Below are 13,851 nucleotides of genomic sequence, written 5' to 3'. Positions count from 1 at the left end.
ACTAGTAATTTCAAAATAAATTTCAATTTTCATATCAGTGTTTTTATGTGGCTTGTCAGGATTGTCATCTTGAGTCTGCTGCCTTTATTTATGGAAATACATTTATCTTGAGTTAAGAGGAAGAATATTTAAGTTACTTTCTGCTCAAAGCTAATCCAACAGAGAATTATTTTTTTGTTTTGGGGGTTTTTTGTAAAGATTTTTATTTATTAGAGAGAGAGTATGAGCAGAGGAGAGGGGCAGAGAGAGGAGAAGCAGACTCCTTGATGAACAGGGAGCCCAACATGGGTCTCAATCCCAGGACCCCAAGATCATGACCAGAGCTGAAGGCAGACACTTACCGACAGAGGCACCCAGGTGCCCCCAACACAGAATTGTGACTAGGCCAAGTTTATCCTCAGTTTCCAGTTTATTTCCTTTTGTGCCTTTATTATTCTTTTGATAGTACTTTATTTCTTCTTTTTTTTTCTTCTCTTGTGAAGCTGCTTTTGTGAAAAAATCAAGAAGTGTGGTTTTCAATTTAAGTAGGCATCAGAATACCTTGGGAAACTTAAGAAAAATACAGGTGACCAGACCTCTTAAATGCCTACCACGCGTGTTTTGATTTCATCAGTCTGCTAGGGAGCCCTAGCATTGACCTTTTTTTTTTTTTTTCTTGTAAGTCCCCAGGTAATTCTCCAGTACAGCCATGGTTAAGAACCACTGATCCAGAGTCTGTTTACATAAGACTACAGCTTAAATTGTGATTTGCATTTCAACCTAGTTTAAAGCCTTGAGCCAAAAGAATTAAAATTATGATTATGATTGCTGCCATGTCCCAGCCTCTTATGCTCAAGGTCACACAGCTAGATGAGATTGGCACCAAGCTTTTATTCTTCCTCTTTACTTGACTAGTGATCAGAATCACCTACTATGATTTAAAACAGATTTCCCAGGCACCTGGGTGTCTCAGTCTGTTAAGCATCCAACTCTTGCTTTCAGCTCAGACCATGATATCAGGGTCATGAGATTGAGCCCCACGTTGGGCTCCGTGCTCAGCACGGAGTCTGTTTGAGATTCTCTGCCTCTGCCCCTCCCCCCACACACACTCTTGCTCTCTCTCAAACCTAAAAAAGGGAAGAAAAATAAAGATTACCTTTAAGGGCACCTGGGTGGCTCGGGCATGTAAGCCTCTGCCCTCAGTTCAGGTCATGATCCCGGGGTCCTGAAATCAAGCTCCACATCAGGTTCCCTGCTGAACAGAGAGCCTGTTTCTCCCTCTTCCTCCCTCTGTGTCCCTCCCCCTGCTATGTTCTCTCAAATAAGTAAATAAAATCCCTTTTTTTTAATGTAAAAATGTTGTTAAAGATCATTTTTAAAAATAAATACATAAATAAACAGATTTCTGTGATCTACTCTGTATCTGCTTAATCAGAATCACAAGAAGTATTACACATGATAATGTATTTGTCTAAAAAGGATGAAATTCTCTCAGTGATTCTGACAGTCAGATATGGGAACCAGTGCAGTTAAACCATGCTCTGTGCCATGAAAGGAGAATGAAGTGTCCAGTGAGTATAGCATCAAACTTTGCTCAAAAATTACCTGGTTTATACATGCCATGCTAGGTTCAGTTTGGACTCTAAAAAAGCCTACAGTCTTGACAGAACCTAAAGACTCCTAACTCTGGGAAACAAACTAGGGGTGGTAGAAGGGGAGGAGGGCGGGGGGTGGGGGTGAATGGGTGACGGGCACTGAGGGGGGCACTTGACGGGATGAGCACTGGGTGTTATTCTGTATGTTGGTAAATTGAACACCAATAAAAAATAAATTTATTAATTAAAAAAAAGAAGCCTACAGTCTTGTAGAACAAGGTAAGATATGTACAAGGAAGTTTCATTCCGGATCAGCTATAACTTAAGAAAGGTATGCAGTAGGGATGCTTGGGTAGCTCGGTGGTTGAGCGTCTGCCTTTGGCTCAGGGCATGATCCTGGAGTCCCAGGACAAGTCCCACATCGGGCTTCCTGCATGGAGCCTGCTTCTCTCCCTCTGCCTGTGTCTCTGCCTTTCTCTGTATGTGTCTTTTGTGAATAAATAAATAAAATCTTTTTTTAAAAAAAAGGTACACAGTACTGTTGGAATTCAAATAAAGGATATATTACAATGTCTCAGAGAAATTAGGGAAAGCTGGATAGAAGAGAAGAGATTTGAAAACTTCGCCTTGACGGTTGGGAAAAACAGCCCCGCAGAGATGCAGGAAGGAAACTTGTGGAAAGAGGATGTGCACAAATGAATCAAGGTGGGAAGGTGTAGGCAGGGTGTAGGGTAAGACAAGTTGTTCACACAGTGCACATCAAATCACTTGCATCCAGCTCTTGATTTTGGCTCAGGTCACTATCATGGGTGGAGGATCAAGTCTCATGTGGGGCTCCGCACACACAGCCTGCTTAAGATTCTCTCTCCTTTGGGACAACTGGGTGGCTCAGTGGTTTACCGCCTGCCTTCAGCCCAGGGTGTGATCCTGGAGTCCCAGGATCGAGTACTGCATTGGACTCCCTGCATGAAGCCTGCTTCCCCCTCTGCCTATGTCTCTGCCTCTCTCTCTCTCTTTCTCATGAATAAATAAATAAAATCTTAAAAAAATAAAAGATTTTCTCTCCCTCTTCCTCTGTCCCTTCCCTGTGCATGTGCTCGCTCTACCCACCACTGCCTCCCTACTCCCCTGACAAAAGGCTGCCCTGAGTATCCTGGTCAAAGCTTTTATAAGGAACAGCACCTCCCTCAAGTTAGCTTTAGGAGAGTTACCCTAAGGACAGGGCAGTCTCATAGACAAGCAAGGACACAGGGATGAGAACTGGAAAGCCATAAACTCAGTGGTAATTTCTCCATATCTCGGGGCCTCTTTGTTCCATCCCTTCTCTGCTCTGAGTCTCTGCCACTTTCCTTTCACTCTTCTGGTTGGAGTTCTACTCACTCAGTCTCCATGTGTGGATGCTAGCTCCATTCTGTATGATTCCAGCCCATGATATGACAGCAGTCTCTGTGTCTGTTGATCCTAATCCTGAGAAAGATACTAGCTGAGCTCAGCCTCTGGCTTAGTCTCTAAAGGGTAGGCACTAGTCCCCACTTCAGTCAGCTGTAGTTAGAAAAGGGGAAAGATGGGATCCCTGGGTGGCGCAGCGGTTTGGCGCCTGCCTTTGGCCCAGGGCGCGATCCTGGAGACCCGGGATCGAATCCCACATCGGGCTCCCGGTGCATGGAGCCTGCTTCTCCCTCTGCCTGTGTCTCTGCCTCTCTCTCTCTCTCTCTCTCTCTCTCTCTCTCTGTGTGACTATCATAAATAAATTTAAAAAAAAAAAGAAAAAAGAAAAGGGGAAAGGAATCCTGTGTGAGTGAGGTAGCCCTTTCCCAAGGTGCAGACAAATCTGTTAAGCTAGAAGAGGAAGTTATTATATATATATATATATCCAACATAAGAGAAACAACTAGGAGAAAGGCACATGAAGGTAGAGACTAAAAGGTAATGTGGAACCAGGTCACACAGGCTTGGGTATTGTTGTTTTTTTGTTTTTTTGTTTTTTTAATTTGTTTATTGGCTCAGTGGTTGAGCATTGGCTCATGGTTGAGCATCTGCCTTTGACTCAGGTCATGATCCTGGGGTCCTGGAATCAAGTCTCACATTGATCTCCCCAGAGGGAGCCTGCTTCTCTCTGTGCCTATACCTCTGCCTCTCTCTGTGTGTCTCTCATGAATAAATAATAAGATTAAATTTTGCTTATTTATCCTAGAGAGAGAATGAGAGACAGAGAGCACAGGGGGAGGGACATAGGGAGAAGCAGGCTCCCTGCTGAGCAGGGAACCTGACATGGGGCTCAATCCCAGGACCCTGAGATCATGACCTGAGCTGCAGGCAGATCCCTAACCGACTTGAGCCACCCAGGTGCCCAGTCATTCAGGCTTTGAATATTTGGCCAGGGCATCTAAGCTTTCTCTAGTGAGCAGGTAAGTTAGAAAGGCTTTCCTGTGTGAACAGAGGTCATAACAAAAGAAAGTTAAGCTGTGTAAGATGGGAAATGTCCAAAGAGGAAGCCTGAAAGCATTGTTCTCAAACAGTGTGGTGGAAAGGGAGTTCATGACATACACAGAAGGAATGACTTTAAGGGGAGTCATGGGACCTGGTGCTTGCTTACCTTTGAAGCTGGCTCTAACACCCTGCATGGACTCTCAGAGGGTGTGTTCAGCACACAAGTAGGGGAAAGACAGGACTAAGAGCCCGCAGAGGAGACAAACTCCTGATAAAACTGGAGGAGATGTGGGCCTAGCGTTGGTTTCTGACACAGTGTGTGTGGGTGCTATCACCAACACCGAAAGAAAAGGGCCAACATCAGAAATGTAAGGGTTGGAGGTAAGAGGATGCCACCAACAGGACCTTCACCAAACAGGAGAGGTGGAAAGATTGGCCAGTAAACTACATAATGAGAATCAGGGAGAAAACATTTTAGAAAGCTGAGAGTAGTCAGCAAGTATGAGATACTTCAGGGAGGCTGAGATTTGAGGAGGGTAAGTGTTGCAGGAAAGGCAATAGATCTGACAAACTTGGTCACTGGTGAATTTAGCATTGTAGAAGGTTTGGGACAGAAATCAGACTGCAAAGAGTTACATAGAATATACCTGGAAGTGGATCTCTGGGTAAAGTATGTAGAAGTTCATCATACTGTTGTATCTTTTCTGTAAATGTGAACTGTTTCAAAATAAAGTATTTTAAAATTGATATTGAAAGACATTAGAGTATAAGAAATAGTGTTTGTGGAGCAAAGTTCCAGCAGTAATAGGACATGATGGAAAGGTTTGTGTTGGGGGTAGGGTATAACATCTCAAAACAGGGGCACAAAGAAAGGAGTATGGGGACCCTTGCACGGGGTGGCCTTAGATTCTTACACAGGAGCATGGGTATCTGTAGCATAAGAGAGGTAAAGTGGAGGATTGGTAAAGGTGGAAAAAAGTTTGGAAAAACCCCTTTCTGCTAAATCAGAAGGAAAGTTATACTGAGTAGGACTCAGAATCCTACCGAGACTAGACAGTTAAATTGGAGAGGAGCACTGGGCCCTGCTTCGTGGACCACAGCAGCCAGCACCTTACTATTGGCAAAAGGCACTGTTTGTCCTAGACCTCCGAAGTCACTTCTGTGTAACCCTGCTTTTGTTCTGGTACACACCACAATCTGTGGAGGTTTCTCATTACTATTTCAGTTACTAACACAATTCAGTGAAGAAGCATTTTTCACTTTTAAGAGACCTTTATGTAATACATTTTCCTTTTTTTTAGAATGTCACTTAAAGGATCACTTTTATAGTAGTGATATCTAATTTCAAATACTTGGAATTCTCTTCATTGAAAAGGTGCTGGCTGATGGATTCCTGATGATTGGGATCGATGGCTCAGAAGCAGCAGATGGATCTGACTGGTTCTGTTATCATGCAACCTCCCCTTCGATTTTCCCTGTTGGTTTCTGTGAAATTAACATGATTGAGCTCACTCCACCTAGAGGTACTTCATCCTATATGTACACTGGGTCTTCATCCTTGCCCTCTTTTTTTGCGTGGTATCTACTAATATCATTTAATACAGCCCTGGATTTTCTACTCTGTGAATCTATGGTACATGTGTGTATGTACATTTAAACGTACATATCCATACCAAGTGCTGAGGGGTACTCTAAAAATATAAGGCACTGTATTCTAGCTAGCTTTAATAAATTACATTAGTATAGAAATTTTCCTGAGCATCTGTACATTTTATAATATGAATTGGTATTCTCTAAGCCCTGTTGAGATGGCGATGTAGGTAATTGTACACATGAACTTTGTTAAAAATAGATACATGCTAAAGCCTTTGAGGGAAAGCAAGTTTCCATCTTTAGAATATCATGTGGCTTAAAAAAAAAAAAAAGACTTACCCTTAAATAGCTTTCAAGGCTTAACCAGTGTCTTTCCTAATTTCAATATCTGAGCCTCGTGTTTTTCTCCTAAGAAGGGAGGAAAACTCAAAACAGAGGTCTATAAAAATAGTATTTGCCCAGCCAGTTTTCTTACTTGAAAAGAAAGAAAAATATCACTGTGAAATATGAAATGCTATACTCTCCTAAGTGTAGGATTTTAAAAGCAAAGGTCTCTTGTAAAAGGATTGAGACACTTTTGCATTAGGTAAGTAGGTGCACCTGTGTCTGTCTAGAAATGGAATGAAATCCTTATAACACAGAGGAATGACTGCATTTGACAGTATTAGAGCAAGAGTTAAAAGTTTATTATAAAATCTAAAACCTGAGATCTTAGTGTGTAATGAGTCAGTTTTTTATCCACATTTTAATATTTTGCTAATTTTAAATGAACTGTTGATTAAATCAGGTGTGTTTTTCAGGTTACACAAAACTTCCTTTTAAATGGTTTGACTACCTCAGGGAAACTGGCTCCATTGCAGCACCAGTAAAACTATTTAATAAGGTAAATTTGAATAATGGCATAATATGTACAGTTTTTTGATGCCTCACAAATGCAAATCATTGTTGATCAAAATGTCTTTGGTTTATATTAGAAATTCTTAATGGAAATTACTATAAACAAGTATATAGTAATAAAACAACATATTTTCTTTACCATATTTTCTTTCTTTACCTTTACCTTATTTTCAAACTTTGCTTCATTTTTAATCTGAGTAAAATAGAAATGAATACATTTCCTAATCAGTTCTTAAATACTTCTCACCTACATATGTTTTAATAACTAAAGAATCATTTGCAATTTTTTTGGTTTAAATTAGGTTATCTGGTTATGTTGCTTTTTTTTTTTCTCTCTCTCTCTCGGTGATTGTGAACTCATGCATTCTTTTTTTCACCCATGGTAATATTCTGCTTCTCTGTGTCAGGATGTTCCAAATCACGGATTTCGTGTAGGAATGAAATTAGAAGCAGTAGATCTCATGGAGCCACGGTTAATATGTGTAGCCACAGTAACTCGAATTATTCATCGTCTCTTGAGGATACATTTTGATGGATGGGAAGAAGAATATGATCAGTGGGTAGACTGTGAGTCCCCTGACCTCTATCCTGTAGGGTGGTGTCAATTAACCGGATATCAGCTACAGCCTCCGGCGTCACAGTGTAAGTTGGTATACAGAAAAGGTGTCCTTTTGTAAAAATCCGCAATTCTCCAGAGGACTGTTTCACATAAGTCATCTTGTGAGCTCACAGGACAAGAATATACCTTTGTCTGATTGGTTGCCAGGTAAGATCTTAAGACTCAACAACAATATCACAGAATCAGACTATGAGTACCACAGCAGTGTGAACTCAGTAGTCAATTACATGATGACTATAGAAAGAAACCCCACAGTAAGAGTACCCACCAAAGTCATCTAGACTTGTTTTAATGAGTTTGAAATTACAGGCTAACATTTACTGGTATTTGATAAGTGCTAATTGAATAAATAATGGAGTCTGGTGTCATGGGTTTCACAGAACAAGCACCCTTATTTTCAAAGCATCTTGTACTTTTTTAAGTATAATGGCCTTGGTAAAGATAATTCATCTTAAATTGTATTTAGATTCATGTGTTTGCAATGCTTACTTGGTACCAATTTTCCATTTTATTTTTCAGCATCAAGAGAAAGCCAATCAGGTTCATCAAAACAGAAGAAAAAGGCTAAGTCCCAGCAATACAAAGGACATAAGAAAAGTGGGTCACCACATGGTGTTTATATACATTTCCTAAGTTGTTAACCAATTGGGGTCACAGTATTCTTGCATAGAAACTAATATCCCTGTGAGAGCCTATGACTGTGCATTATGTATTTTGCTTAAAGGTGCAGTATGCCATAAAAGGCAAACCTTTTCAATAAATAGAAACTCTTATATTTTAACGGACAGGAAAAATTATCACCATAATATTTTAAAATATATATGGTAAAGAATACAGTACAAGTAGTTCTTGAAATAATATGTAAACCTACTGAAAATTAATCCTTTTTTTAATCTCTAAAAAAAAAAGTTAAAGAAATGCTTGATATTTACAACAGACTTAAAGCCTAAGAAACCCATCCTTCTTATAAACCAAAACTCTCTTTCTAGAATGAGACTTACAAGAAAGTTGATGGCTAACAAAGTCAGGCTTCAGAAAAATTTTCTAGATTTGCTTTCTATGGATGCCTGGGTGGCTCAGCAGTTGAGCGTCTACCTTTGGCTCGGGGTGTGGTCCCGGAGTCCCGAGATCAAGTCCCACATCGGGCTCCCTGCATGGAGCCTGCTTTTCTCTCTGCCTGTGTCTCTGCCTCTCTCTCCATCTCTCTCATGGATAAATAAAATCTTTTTTAAAAATAACAAATAAATAAATTTACTTTCTATGTCATATTTTACCTTACAATGAATGCTTATTGGCTTTAATAGCCAAAATAATATAGAATATATTGACAGCTCTATTTGATTATTTATAATTTTTGCCCCACACCCTAGGAAGCCACAGGTTTTTCTCTTCGTGACACTTGTCTTGAAATATTTCATTCTGAAATAAGACTATTTTTTTTTAAGATTTTATTTATTCATGAGAGACAGAGGCAGAGACATAGGCAGAGGGAGAAGCAGGCTCCCCTCAGGGAGTCCAGTGCAGGACTCAGTCCCTAGAGAAGAAGAGGATCACGCCCTGAGAGCCACCCAGGCGTCCCAAGACTATTTTTATATAAAGATGTTTTTAAAAGTCAAAAGTACATTTAAGGTTTTAAAGTAAAACCTATTTTTCCAGCTGACTTGCCACATGTTCAAATAAGTGTTAATCTCTCTCTCATTAACAACCAAGAAACTGAAGCAGCGTGAAGAATCAAATATACCCTTACTTTCTGATTATAGTCATTTGTTTATAGTTGTTTTCCCTGGGTGACTAAAATCTTATACCAGCCACTGCCATGGTGTTTTCGTGTCCTGGCATGAAACCCACATCAGCCTCCATAGCCATAGCCTCCAGGCCTTTCTCTCACCCTCTCTTTTATATTATAGGTATAGGCCTCCTATTTGTCTAGTTATTTTGCTCACTAGCCACTTGCCAGGTTTGATACTCACCTGAAAGAACTTTAGAGAATATTGTCAGATAGGCAGATCAAAGTAATTCTCATGTGTCTGGAAATGAGGAAGAATTCACATGGTGGTTTTGTCAGTGGACAAACCGTACTGCATGTGATCACTAAAGCTTTTTCTGAGGTTGGATGGCACAGGCTGCACTAGCTTGTCTTTTCACTTTCCGCTGGACAAGACCAAGATTTCAGGATTTTCTTTCCAAAGTGCTGAATTAAGAACATTTCTTACTCTATGCCATATTTTTTAGAAATAATTTCTGAAAAAAAAATTTCTGAGCATTGGGTACACAATTCAAATGCCTCCCTCAATGTGACTTGCTGGTGTGTTTCCAGCTTAAGGGTTTAACAATTTTGAATTAATGGGCCAGGAACCATGGGAAGAAGTATGAAACTAATAAAGTGACAATAGCAATATGCTAGGTTTTTTTCTTTTTTTTTTTTTAAGATTTTATTTATTTATTCATGAGAGACAGAGAGAGAGAGGCAGAGACCTAGGCAGAGAGAGGAGAAGCAGGCTCCATGCAAGGAGCCCGATATGGACTTGATCCCAGAACCCTGGGATCACACCCTGAGCTGAAGGCAGGTGCTCAACCACTGAGCCACACAGGCATCCCAATATGCCAGTTTTTAGTAATGTTTAATACTACCACATTTCTGGATTAACTGGGAAAATGAATTTAGCTGTAAATATATCATGTTCTTTATCTGTAACATTGTAATAGCTCTTCGTATTACAACATCATCTCTAATGCCTTTAAATTGTCCTTTAGTCATAGAATTAGTCGTAGAAAGGGAAAGGACTATGAATCCACAGTCCTTATTAGAAATCCTTGGGACCAGATGTGTTTTGGAATTAAGAACTTTTCAGGTTTTAGAAAAGTACAGTGTGTGCAGCATATATTATGTAACACCCCTTACAGACTCTGGCACATTTTCGGAAGCAGTGTAAATGTAAATGTTTACATTAAAGGGGCCAAATAAAGATTATAAATAGTATCACCAGTGAGGTCTGGTTTTATTGCCAAAGTCTTACAGAAAAATTGTGAATTTTGGAATTGAGGATAGCAAATTATAGTGCCGTGAGAATAAAGAAGAAGCAATCTTCATTGCAAGGGTATTCTTTTATTTTTTTGCATTCATCACCAGATAGTTCACTAGAAATTTTTCCTGCAAAACTTGACTTGCCCAAATAAAGAATTTGGAGTCTGTAAACCTAATTTATCCATTGCATGCAGTATCATTAGCAGATCAGCCACAAACTCCTTCGTTTTTAAGTTTGTTTACAGATTATTATATTTTGGCTCTGGTTTCATCTTCTAGCTCTTTGGGCTTTATGTACCTAAAATCATCCATCAGTGTGTTCTTTGGTAGTGTTTTTGTTTTGGTTATTGTTGGTGTTTTTGTTTTTTAACTGAAGTAGATACTTGATTGGCTTCATTGTTCTGGCTTGTTTTGCAGTGATCTGTGTTCATGCTATAAAGAGATAACTATCAACTAGTGCTTTTGAAAAAAAAGAGCAATGTTCCGCCACTCTGCCAGGAGGATCAGATAGACAGTTGTATGCATGTGGTCTGTCCAATCTGGAAAGCCGTATTTTTCAAGGTTTAGTAATTCTAGAGCAGGGAACCCAGCACACTGATTTCTGAACCATCTTCAGGGGCTATTTATTATAAATAGTAGAGAGTTGGAGAGCCTCTTTGGATGTTTACCTCTGGGTGTGTCTACATTAGGAAAGGTGTAAATGATTTGCTGCACATGATTTTGGTATGGCAGTTGGGAGTTGAATGTGTACTCACTAGCAACTTAGTTTCCAGACCATTTACATAGGAATACTGTCTGACTTAGATTTATCTTTTAGTCCTGATTTCGTGAAGCATAATCTCTGATTGCACTTGCCTGGGTCATTTGTATACTCTGGAAGAAAACATAATTTATAGCCCCAGAGATATGTAAGTATCCTTCAGCTTTCAACCTGACTAATGCAATATGTTGGTTCAGTATTTGCAAAGTTTAGATTACTTTTTTTTTTTTTCTGGTGAAAGCATCCTGTAAATCTTTGAAGGCTTATATTTGCTTATGAAACTGTAACCAAAAGGTGTTTCAAAAGAAATTAGATTGCTTAAGTACTTGCAGGCAACAAGCTTTCAATTTTAGAAATGCTTTTCAGAGTAAGAATTATAAGTGTTTTCTAAAAGACTGGATTATAAACCAAAAGGTAGGACAACACATTTCATATCAGTAAAATTCTGCCACCCAGATAATCCATTTATTCAACTGTTGGATTCTCCCTGAAAGCCAGTGTTGTTTGGCTTTGTATGGGCAGTGAAATGCCTACTCTACAAGGAGAGTTTCAAAACTTTCTCTCTCTACCATTGGATTTTCAACCCCCCTCAAATAAAATGTTCTTTCTTTTTTTTTTTTTTTTTTAGATAAAATGTTCTTGAAGGAAGTTAGCCAGCTATTCTCCACACTGAATGTTCTAGGTAGTTCATTTTGCTTTGTTTTATTTAATTTTTTTAAGATGTTATTTTTAAGTAATCTCTACACCAAGTGTGGGGCTCAAACTCACAGCCCCAAAATCAAGAGTCAGATGCTCCACTCACTGGGCCGGCAGGTGCCCTCCTTTGGTTTTTTGTTTTGTTTTGTTTTTAAATTGATTTAAGAGTCAGGAGCCAGGATTACCAGGCTCTCAGAGACTAGAAATAATCTCCCCAGTCATTCCTCTGAACATCCACCCCCACATGTACACACATTCACATTCCTTGTTTTCAGAAATACAGACCTTGCATAGTTGGTTCTCTTTTCAGAGTATCCTATGCAACACAGTCTTTCCTAGTTATAATGCACGTTTCTTACCACACGTGTAAGTAAAAGCTTACTTTAGTTTGACTTGATATTTAGAGAGGAAGATGCCAGTTGGGAAGAAGCCTGTCAGTTTGTCGAGCCTGCCTATGACAGGTGGGGTGCGGAGGAGCTTCTCTGGTGACGAAGAGTTGACTCCTCCTCCATATCGAACCCTTCCAGCACAGACAGCCCCGGAGGCCTTCCCACCTCCCAGCACTAGCCGAGAGTTCAGTCCCAGCCTCAAAACAGGTAATAGTCATATCAGCACCTCAGGTACTACAGGGGGTGAAGGTCTGGGCAGGGTGGTGGGAGACAAAGCATGATCCGGCATGACAGATGCTGACTCATTAAAATTTTCTTTTTCTTTCAACTAAAAACTTCATCCTCACTAGTCCTTGGTAGTCACATCACTAAGTTGTCATCAGGGAGAGATTTTTATTTTCTTTTAAACCACTTCTGAGCTTCAGTTAGGATCAAGCTCATTTCAGTTGATGGAATTGTGAAACAACTTGTACTGTTTCATGGTTTTATTAAAATAGTTGAACATTTTCCATCACAGAATTCCATGTGACTTGACCTGGGGGAAAGATACACCATTAGGGATCAGCCTGATTAATCAGAGCCAAAGATGGGGCTTTGCTTATAGCATTCCACAGTGTCTCATTCATTAGGAAGAATGTGTTTTGCGTTTCTATGGAATTTGGGTCCTGGTGGTGACACTGACCACCATCATAGTTGAATAATATGAACTTGGAGATAAATACTTGTATCTCCAATATTTTGGTGTTGAATTTGACTAACCTCATTCCCATAACTTCATGTTTATTTTACACTGATTCAGTAAGTGACACTTACTTTGAATTTAATTGGTTTGGCCAAGCTAGTAGATTGTCAGGAGAGCTGCAAAAGGTTTTACCCTTTTGCTGAGAACAAACGTATTATCATAGAATATCAGAAAGCTTCACTTGCATGTGATGAACTTCAGACATGAGTATGGAGAGACAGCTTCACGGCCAGAGTCGTCCAGGCCTTGGCATATATTCTGCGGTGTCCTAACTGTTGCTTTTAAACTCGATGGCTTTATTTAATCAGTAGTCCTCAAAATGCCTTTTGTGTATTGAAAATGCTGATGGGACTTAATACTCTATTTTCTTCTTCTTCCTCTGTTTGATAATATCTTTATACCTAAAGTTTTGGGGGGTTTTGGTTTTTCTGGGATTTTGGGTTTGTTTGGTTGGTTGGGTTTTTTTGCCTTTTAAGATGTGTGCTTTTAACTTTTGCCTCCATACCAGTGTATTAAGTTATCTTCTTCCTCCCTAGTCCATCTCTCTGAAGGTCACTTTGTTACCCTTATATCTAGAGGAAATTACTATACCTTTTTTGTATAAAAAAATAGGTTAAGACTGCAAATCTAAGTTTTATCTGTTCTTTCCTGGAAAAACGCTCAAAGTCTAAAGAGCACTTCAATTTCTTTTCTTGTTTGTCTCTTTAACTTTGTTTTTATACTTGCTTTTTTATGAAATAGTCTTCTTTAACCTAAGTAATTGAGTATAGATCTTGTAAGCTCTGAATATGTTTGAATTTTTATTGGACTTAGGTGTTTTCGTTGAGCATTAGGCTGATTTGGAAGATGTATATCGGGTTTTGTGAGAGGTTATTGATTCGTATAAAACAGAACTTCTAGGATTGGCAAAACCCAAGAACTTGGATAGACAACATGGGATGGAAATCACCAGGTCTCCTTCTTCCATCAGTGTCTGTAGTGTCTTCTGAGCTGGGGGTACATCTTGTGGGGCTTGGTGTGATTCTATTCTGCTAAAACTGTGTGGGCACTGTGTTCCTGTCATAACTACCTGAAAGCTGCAGTTTGATTAGCTACTGAGAGTATATTATTTGTGGACTTCCAGCTA

At 39.5% G+C, this 13,851-nt stretch overlaps 1 protein-coding gene across 5 annotated transcripts in view; it reads left to right on the top strand.

The window, feature by feature from the left end:
- Positions 1–13,851, top strand: part of MBTD1 (mbt domain containing 1) — a 68,817-nt gene that overhangs the window by 48,107 nt on the left and 6,859 nt on the right. For all 5 annotated transcript variants that reach the window (XM_055331854.1, XM_055331863.1, XM_055331892.1 and 2 more), the window contains 4 exons: positions 5,380–5,527; positions 6,398–6,480; positions 6,902–7,136; positions 7,633–7,710. In XM_055331854.1, coding sequence (XP_055187829.1) covers positions 5,380–5,527; positions 6,398–6,480; positions 6,902–7,136; positions 7,633–7,710 — 544 coding nt within the window. The remainder of the gene's footprint in view (positions 1–5,379; positions 5,528–6,397; positions 6,481–6,901; positions 7,137–7,632; positions 7,711–13,851) is intronic.

Source organism: Nyctereutes procyonoides, unplaced genomic scaffold (assembly GCF_905146905.1).
Source record: "Nyctereutes procyonoides isolate TBG_1078 unplaced genomic scaffold, NYPRO_anot_genome, whole genome shotgun sequence".
Lineage (NCBI taxonomy): Eukaryota > Metazoa > Chordata > Mammalia > Carnivora > Canidae > Nyctereutes > Nyctereutes procyonoides.
The sequence above is the reverse complement of the archived record's forward strand: the minus strand, read 5'-3'. Positions and strand labels throughout refer to the sequence as shown.